This window comes from Austrofundulus limnaeus, unplaced genomic scaffold (assembly GCF_001266775.1).
Source record: "Austrofundulus limnaeus strain Quisiro unplaced genomic scaffold, Austrofundulus_limnaeus-1.0 Scaffold50, whole genome shotgun sequence".
Classification (NCBI taxonomy): Eukaryota; Metazoa; Chordata; class Actinopteri; order Cyprinodontiformes; family Rivulidae; genus Austrofundulus; species Austrofundulus limnaeus.
Genome location: NW_013952452.1, coordinates 691,825 through 701,342, shown reverse-complemented (window position 1 = coordinate 701,342; position 9,518 = coordinate 691,825). Strand labels below are relative to the sequence as shown.

The 9,518-nt window shown below is 40.6% G+C and overlaps 1 protein-coding gene across 1 annotated transcript in view; it reads left to right on the top strand.

Moving 5' to 3' along the window:
* The window catches only part of tnfrsf11a (tumor necrosis factor receptor superfamily, member 11a, NFKB activator), a 15,938-nt gene that overhangs the window by 2,745 nt on the left and 3,675 nt on the right, over positions 1–9,518 (top strand). The window contains exons 2-9 of the mRNA XM_014008455.1: positions 2,132–2,210; positions 2,505–2,630; positions 2,885–3,037; positions 3,119–3,209; positions 3,387–3,463; positions 4,565–4,672; positions 4,776–4,825; positions 5,050–5,953. Of these exons, the coding sequence (XP_013863909.1) occupies positions 2,132–2,210; positions 2,505–2,630; positions 2,885–3,037; positions 3,119–3,209; positions 3,387–3,463; positions 4,565–4,672; positions 4,776–4,825; positions 5,050–5,953 (1,588 nt within the window). The remainder of the gene's footprint in view (positions 1–2,131; positions 2,211–2,504; positions 2,631–2,884; positions 3,038–3,118; positions 3,210–3,386; positions 3,464–4,564; positions 4,673–4,775; positions 4,826–5,049; positions 5,954–9,518) is intronic.

Sequence of the window (9,518 nt, the reverse complement as noted above, 5' to 3'; positions counted from 1 at the left end):
GGGCTACACTGCTCGAAATAAATTCCCATAAATTGTAAGAAAAACTGTGATATGTGAAAGAAAATCGAAATAGATCAAATTTAACAACCAATCTGTGTCCAGATAAATGTTCTTTCCGATCCATTTACAGCCCGGGTACCTTCATTTGGGGCCTGCTAGCACAAAAGCTATAATTAGTGAGACCCAACAGTCAGGTATAACAAAAATAGCATTTCAAGCCTTGTTTTTTTCCCCCCGTGCATTCTGGTAAAAGCGTGCAGCTCTGTTTATATTTATCTCTGTCTGAGCCTCTGGAAAACTTGGTCACTTCAGTCTGATGTGGCACAGAGTCGTCATTAGAGCTGTGTTGCGAGCTTCAAGCAGCGTGCATCATTAGAAAACAAAGACTGGCTGCTGTGCTGCTCTGAGTGGAGGCAGMTAATTGTGAGCTACTCTTCCTGCTGCGATGTTTCTGACCAAAGCTGCTCAGACTAAACAGAGCTGAACGTGGATGTGTGACAACAACGGAGGGGGGATTTCTCATTTCTTTGCTCAGAGAAACAACATTTTTGAAACTGAACAGTGTTACCTAAATGTTGTTTTAGATAGAAGCATTTTCTAAATAATTGCAATTTATTTTCATGCACTTTATCCATTAAAACATTTAAAAGTTGTCATCTGCAAGCGGTGTAAAATCACAGGAATGGATACGGACTGGTGAACTTTGGAAAAATATGGAATCAGTGGATAAAGTTTACGATTTCAAATTAAATTTGTTTCTTGTGTTTAAAGCTGCATTCAAAACCAGCATAAATTACAGGATAAATGAAGTCTCCACTTCCAATGCTGGAAGAAAAAAAMCCGTAAACGGCTAAATGAGAAGGTGAAAGATGTTGGTCCAAGTTCAAAGTGCAAACAGTCCTTCAGCTTGTATTTATCTACCTTTATATATAGAGTATGTGGCTTTGGCAACACCTCTGTCACAACAGCTGGATTCTCTAATTCAGCAGTGTGGTGAGGAGGTCACCGGCCACAAGTTTATGGGGAAAGGAGGGTGTGTACGGCCAGTTCTGGATGTGAGAAACTCGAGTTTTTACTCATGTTTAAAAAGTGCAGATGTTCCGGGGTTGTTTAAAGGTGGCGTGGCGATTAAAGCGCTTTTCAGCAGCGCACCGATGATGACGAGGAGAATATCTGAAAATCTCCAAGTTTCCATTTTAATTTCATTCAAGCGCCCGTGTAAAAGAATCCTGTGTGGGTTTGTGGTCAGGTGTTTCTGAGAGGGTGGAAAGAAAATTTCCGGGCTTGACTTGAAAACTCTTCAACCATCCTACTGTATTCCTCTTATTACTTGAATCTATTTCACAATAATGTTCCTGATTTAAAAGGTGATAAATAAAAGAGATGCTGTAGCATAACATGCACTAAAAACTGTAATGAAATTTAAGTTTYATAACCCTTATTGTTAAATGGTAAACATTTTACGTGTAAAGGTTTTTGTTTATTTTCTTCTGTAGAACAGCGGTGTCCAAAGTAAAAGGGGCTAGGACCCCTTTGTGGGTCACAAAACATCAAATGGAAGACTTTAAAGTGCCTGTGACATCTTTTTTTTGTAAAAGATGTGAATGTGTTTTTTGAAAGAAGACATTGCTAAATATTGTAAAATAAATTTCTTACTGCTGAGATGAACAGTTGCTGAGATTTTTGCGTGTGAAGTAACAGGAAGTGATGAAAAAGAGGAACGTAAACAGAGCGTTGCTACAGCTAACAACACAGACTGTAGAGAAGAATCTGATGTTTCTTTAGATTAATTTGAGTCAATATCAGAGGGATGAAGAGTCAGAGTTCAAATAATATTGCTTTAATAAACAAATACCAGAGGGTTTTTTTTTGTTAGAGTTCCTCTTTGATGTCACTTCCTGTTTCACTTTGGCTGTTCAAAAGAAAATGTGCCAGTTATGTGAGAAACTGTGTAAAATCAGATGTTTTATTTGACTTTTTTGTATTTGAATGATGTCACAGACTCTCATGAACATTTTCAGAGGCTTGAGCCTTTGACACGAATTATTTTATGTGTTGGGAGCTGAAAAATTTCAGAAAGTTYATTGCTTTGTATGTGTGAAATTATATTTTCTTCATTTATCTGTTTTAGGATGCAGTCTCCAAAGCCATTCAGTGTGGAGAAAACCAATATTTCAAAGACTCCAGATGCTGCAAAAAGTGTCAGCCAGGTAAAAATAAATAAATAAATTGTGGATGTATGCAGTAAAGTAAAAACATGAGGAAGTGGAGTGGCACTTCTTGTTTCCTCACTGGAATCAGCAGGAAATAAAAATACCTTTTCATTCACAAAGATAGAAGAGGAAGGATGTTTAAAAATGGAACACGTTGGCCTAAAATAGCTCAGAYTCGCATGTTTACTTAACCGCATGCATAATTTAGCGTGAGGTCATTTGCATCCAGTTCTTTCCCTGTTTTATTGTGATCACCTGTTAACCTCTGTCCCTTTAACTGGTTTTCATCAGGAGAGCGTGTGTTGTCTCACTGCACTGAATCGGACCAGACTACATGTTCAAAGTGCAATCATTATGAATATCAGCCTGGCTGGACCGACAAAACCACCTGCATCCCGAAGAAGTACTGCGATGCTGGTCAGTACCTGCAGCTTTTTACAGAAAGAGATCAATTCCTGAGAAATTTTTTTTTGCTTTAGGGCAGAAAGTTTTTTTTTCAAGCTATAAAATAAAGTTATCTCATCAAAAATCYGCAAATACCTCGATGACTGACGGTATAAAAATAAAACATTCATAATTATCAGAAGTAATGTCACATCTTTGCAGCAAAGCCAGTTCAGAACTTATCTGGACTTTAAATGAATTAAAATATCTTTTTTTTCCACCTCCAGGAAAAGGATTTATGGAAAGAAATGATAATGAAAGTTTTACGGAGGAGGAGCCGTGTCTCTGCCAAACTGGACTCCAGTGTCACACCATCAACTGTGAGTACTGCGAGGACATCCCAAAATGTCCCCCTGGCAGTGGACTTGAGGACGACCCAGGTGAGGCGCACGAACACGGAGCAGAAAACACGTGTCACGTTTACAAAAGGTAGTGTAACAAAATGTGGGTTTGCTCTTTAGGGTCGACGTATGGAAGGAAAGCGTGTTTTGCTTGTGAAGAAGGCTTTTATTCTGACAAGACGAATGCTGAGCAATGCAAACCATGGACCAAGTCAGTTGAAACACACTCACACACTAATGTGTTTATGTATAGTAGAGCTTGAATAGGTTTAGCACAGATCTGTGAAAATGATGACGACAACGCAGAAAGAAAAATGTGAACAATTATTTTAAAGTGCTTCTTAATATAAAATTTTATTCTTTTTTTTTGTTTGTTTTTGTTTTTCAGTTGTAAAGCTGAGGGCAGAAGCGAGATGCAGCCAGGCAGTTCCGAGGCTGATGCTGTGTGTGGACAGCATGTCCCAGGTGAGACGAGGACACTTGGACTGCACCTGTTCAGACCCGTCAAAGCTCTGCAGAAATCCTCAGAGTCATGCAMTGACTATTTCTGCTTTGATGTTTAAACACTACAAGATGAGTCACAGAAAAAAATAGGAATTCACAGTAACAATTATGTAAACCTCTTTTTTTTGTATAATTACTTTAGATCACCTATTGTGCAAAACTCTTGAGTCATCTTAGGCCTGARCACAGAAGCTTGTGCAAAGGTCTGTTGTAGTTATTGTGTGTTTCTTATTATTATTATYATTTGAGGCCCAAACATACAAAAGTCAAGTGAATATAAATATTTTTAATCTCATAATTGCCACCTTCATTTTAGTTTGAGCTCTGGAATTTGGTTCATGTGTAGAACTCTCAGTCATTGTGGATCAGAAAGATTGTTTTGTGCTTTAATGCATATTGTATATTAACAACCCCACTGTAGAGATTTTGAAGTACACACTCAATAAAAACCTTGAAAGATGACCTACTGAGCAAGATCAATTTAAAGAGAACAAATCAAGCAAAGTCCCCRTTTAGCTCTTAAATACGTGTGTGTGCACATAGAGTCTACAGGAGTTCAGAAAAGTTGAATTTAGTCTTTCCCGGTGCTGAATATACTGTATATCCTTATATTCTTCTGTATCACATGTTAAACTCAAGGCCCATGGGCCAAATGTGGCCTGTGGGTGACTCCCGTCTGGCCCATCAAGGGGGGCACCCCCCCATCCACCCACATTTTTATTTATTTATTTATTTTTACATTTAGTCAGTCGTACACGAAGCACTTTTCAGTGTTTATAAGACGTGTTAAAATGCAGTTTCTATGCAGAAAATGCCAGGAAGAGCTCAGTTATTGTTCAGCCGTTGCAATGAGAAAAGAAATGTGATGTTTTGTGTTTAGCTGAAGTTAAACCTGAAACGTCAAAGTTGATTACAACTGGTCTTAGGGGGCCACCGTAACTCTGATGTGGCCCTCTGTGAAAATGAGTTTGACACCCTTGTTATATATTTGATACTGGAATAAAGATGTCAGATTATGACTACAGACACAAACTGTAATATTTATTTATATTTTTCTTACAGTTACCCCGTTCTCCTGGGTTTTAGTTTCAGTTCTGTCGGTCATCACTGTTCTGTGTCTCCTCATTCTGCTGCTCTTCTGCTACAAGGACAAACTGAAGTTACTCTCTGGTATGTCTAAACTCTGTGGAGTCCGTCAGCTTCAGCTCATCAGCACGTTTCCTCTCTGTCTTATATGGACATATAGGATTCACTGTGTTGTTTCTTTATTTAGTAAACCTGCGATCTTGCGTCCAGAATCTGAAGAGGACCCGGATACAGCAGGTACTTTGACATTTTTGTTTAAAGAAAAAAAGGAAACTGTTGTAATTACAGTTACAAACCTTTTAGACAGCAATTATAATGTAAAAAAAACACATAAATACAGAAAACCACTTTTAGGTTTCTTCCTGCAAGRTTGAAATTTAGAAAATCACAGACCTAGCTATTTATTCTGCAATAGCGGTGGTTTGGAATGCTTTTTTAATTTTTATTTTTAATCATTCCAGGAGACTTTAGCCCCTCTTTACCACAGTGGAACAGCAGGAGAAGCTGGAGGATTCAAATGTACACCATGTGAGGCGACCAAACTCATCTGCCAAGCCCCCCAGAGTCTTGAAATTGATCCCCCGTGCACAGTTCCCGCCTCTGTTTCCTTTGTRAAGGTCTCCCTGCCCTCCCCAGAGGGAACGGGAGAAAAAGAAGGCGTTAAGGAGAGAACAGCGACAGGGGATGGCAGCAAAAGGGCCGGAGAACCAGAGGAGTTGTCCGAAGAAGAGGTCGCGAACACGGTTCCGCTTTCGGCAGGGTCTTGTACRTGCACCATCCCTGTCCGTGAGCCACTGGAAGTAGGGGAGAACGAGGACTGTAGCCAGGCTGTGATTCCTGAGATGGCAGCAACTTGCTCCTGTGGAGGCCTCGACGGAGAGAGACACCGAGACGGGAGCAGAAATGACTTTGAAAGAGAGAAAGAAAAGATGGGTTCATCCAACAAAGAGACATGTGGTGCATCTTTAGTTGCTCTTTCCTCTCCTCTCGTCCACACCTCCGCTTTGAGCTCACCATCCAATCCAAGTCCTGAACTCTGTGTGCCGTTGTCCCAGGCCCGAGCGAGGCCCACAGATCTGTCAAACGTGTCCGACAAAATGCCGGTAAAACAGGAGGAACTGTACGGACCGGCAAGCACAGACTCCGCCTCAGCTGAAAGTGGCATAGTTCATGCTAAGACATTAGTCAGCGCCTTGATGACCTCCACGTCTGCAGGAGAGCTCTACCTGGACAGGCCCTCGGAGGCCTCCAGGTCCGAAAAAAGCTCCTGCAGGGACAGCAAAGAGAACAAGCTGGAGGAGTCGGAGCTGGGGTGCTCGCCAGAGAGCCTCCACAGTCAGCTGGCCGAACCATCTCTTACCTCAGGTACGTAATACTTCAAGAGTATCCAAGAAAACATCATTTCCAACAAGGAACATGCAAGTTTCAAACTGGAAGTCGTTTTAATTTGTTGTGTTAAACTCAGCAAAGTCAAAATTGTYGTGTCATAACTGGACAACTTAATTATGATTATAAAGCAGGAGTCAAATTGTTTTCGTACTGTTTTTTTCTTTTTCTGTGGTTTTGGTTAACCGTATTATAGAAACGGCTGCACCGATCAACATGAGATTTGGCAGGAATGTAGATGWGWCYGACCTACACTGAGCCAGCCAACGGTTTTACAATAGACCCCATATTTGAGGAGGGGGCTCCATCTAAAATGWGGGTGTCTGGACATACAAAAATGCTTATAACTAAAAAAAATATTCAACATAGGAGCTTCAGGTTTTTTGATGAAGGGTTATCCATTGGGCCCACCAATAAGCCCCCATACCCCACCCACTCCCACCCAAAACAATACATCTTTTCTGGTGGGTACTGGTTAATTGGTGCTTTGCGTGCATGCAGGGGTCATGTATGCTACCGCTATGCGGTATCTAGTTTTTTTTTTTTTTTTTAGACTTTTTGCATCTTATCCAAGGAGCTTTCTCAGTTCACAATGAAAGGCGCAGAGWTCCAAGTACGGTACGGAAGTTACGGTAAAACTTTGAACCTTATTCCACAGCAGTTTTGAGACCCTAATGACACTCAGGAGGGAGGGGAGGGAGAGTGATTTGCATGTGGKTTCAGTGCAACCTGAGAAATCACTTTGGATGAGAAGCGAAACATCTTCAAAAAAAGAAGTTACCTTTGTTGAACCTTTTAAGAATCCATTTTCAGCTGTATTAGACATATTGGAGCTGGATATTTCCTGGAGAATGTTTCTATGACCTTGCAACAATGTCCGTGAAAACTAATGATTCGTTACAGAGACTGAGTCAATAACAGTCTACCAAAGAGGTTTTTTGACCGCAGTCCCCTTCTTAGAGCCACTGCTAAGAATGTTGCAAAGTTTTCATCTAATAAACGCTGTCAGATCAACTTTTTAAGAAAAAACTAAAAATATATTGATTGATTTTAATGGAAAATTTCACTGCCGCATTGTTTAACCTGCAACTTTTTTCTTCTCGTGGATGTTTATGTGTTTCTAAAACATCGGTGGAAACTTATTTACATGCAACGATGTCCCTCAAGCTCCGAGTGGYGATGTTTGGTTCCGAGGGCAGCAGCCTGACTGGGACAGGGCTCAGCACAGACTGAAGMATCAGTAGGTGAACGCAGCTCATAGCTGCGGTTTGGTGTCAGCATAACAATAAGACGTTGGATCGTTTCTAAGAAATATGTTTTAATAAAGCTCGTATTGATAGYTSAGGCTCCAGATTCCGGCGGGGAAGCGGACCACACAGAAAGCAGGAAAAAAGATATGTGTGTTTGATGCTTTAGGGACCCACCAGAACCACACTGTAACAAACACTGCTCTGTGTGTGTGTGTGTGTTTGTGTGTTTCCATGCATCAGTGTGAACTGTAACATCTACGGGACAATGCTCCTGTTTACCCAGAGTTCCACGGGGTTKCGCAAAGTGACCACAGCTTTAATTGGAGCAAGATGTGCGCAGCTTGAGTAATACTTTGTAACTTTACCCTCCCGACAAAAAAACATATAAACACACCATCTTTCTTTTTTTTCTCATTTGCTTATTTATTTACTGATTTTTGACTCTCACTGATGAGTAGTTATTTTAATTACACGCCTGATGTGTTGAGATTATTTCCCATCATGCAATTAGGGATTTAAYATGCATCCTGCTTGTGCTGCTTAATAATTAAGCAAAAGTCAGGGCTTCCACCGGTAGACCTGAAAGAATCAATTAGCCTCTAATCTTACATAATTCACACACAGAATTTTGCGCCTTAATTAGAGCGGGGTTAGAAGCTGAAGAGGACTTCAGCTCTGCTGAAAAAAAAAGAAAAAAAATTGAGCTGCTTCAGAAGAAAAGTCGCTTCGTRAAGAAAACTGAGTCAGTGTCTTTTACAAAATGCCGGAAAACAGAAGCTTTCTGCTGCTTCAGCTCAGCAACAGAGCTGTGTTTCTGCACTTGTTGAGCATCCTGAAAAAAAAAAAAAACGCAGAGCAAGAATTAGGAAAACATAAATCAGAAGACATTAGTCAGATTCCATCGAGCTTTGTTTTCAAAGCTGTGGTAAAACAGCGTCCTCCCCCCTCCCTCCCCCCACAACTGGTGTTCCCGGAAAAACTCTAAAGATGTGAACGCAGAAACAGACCCTCTCTGTGAGGCTGTGATTCTGTTTGCTTTTTACTTTAACTCTAACAGGATGTGTGCGCTTTACAGTTAGTGTGCATAGAATTAATCCTCCCTACTATAAAATGTTTACATAGACTGTGATCGTGTGTGTCTGTGTGTGTGTGTGAGACTCGCATTTGTGTCCGAGTTGAGACAGTTGAGTCATAGAGGGTTGGTTGGAAAGTCAGACAGGAGGCGGGATATAATAGGAACCAAGGATTTAATGTGGTGAAGTGTGAATTACAAAACCCAGTTAAGCCTGATGCATCCAGAGTGTTAAGTGTGGAAAGGATTTTTAGCCTCAATGTAGAGCTAAGTTAAAAGAATTGCAACATAAACATTTTAAAATTTAAAAGCGTTATATTTAAATTTTCCCAAGCTAAGAGCTGCTGGAAGCTGTAGTGTGGCTAAAAAGGAAGTGATGTGATGGTCTGTGTAGCCGTGGCCTTTTCTGTGGTCATCTTGCTTTGTCATTAAAGCCACCGAGCAAGAGGGTTTGATGTCCCACTCACCTGAGGTTAGCCAAGAGTTTCTCCATTCTTTGAATGCGTCATAAATAAGGGGRGATCTTGAGGTCTTTTAGACATGTCTCCTGTTTTTTACAACAATTTCATGAACTGGATGTGAAACTGGCGTGCATTTGTGGCTGAACAGACCCAAACTCAGGCCAGCAGGAGGCAGACTCTGGGTCAGGACTTAAATTTTATCAGTTAAATGTGTTGGAAACAAGGCCCAACACTGGCACAGGACCTTTACTGTAAATACTAAAATMACAGCTCTGAGGAGCTGCTTTTGGGAACCGTTTGGGACCTGAAAGCAGGAGCATCTGCTGCCTGGCCTTCCTTGGCCAGACAGTTYTATTCTTCTGAGTCTCAAKTGTGTGTGTGTATACATATATATGTGTGTATGTATATAAATTARGGGTGCAACAATAAGGAAAATTCTTGATTTGGTTCGGTTCAATACTTTAGTCTCTCATCACCTTCAGAAGACACGCTGATAAAATAAATTTTAAAAATCTATATTGTTTTGAACCTACAGCACTATTGAACGGTTCGATACAGGTACATGTATTGTTGCACCCGTTTTATAGGGGTGCAACAATACATGTACCCGTATCGAACCGTTCAATAGTGCTGTAGGTTCAAAACAATATAGATTTTTAAAATTTATTTTATCAGCATGTCTTCTGAAGATGCTCTGTGTTGAAGGATCAGTGGATCTGTGTTCGACTACTCATCCTGGGCTGCATTGTTGAGTGCAGATC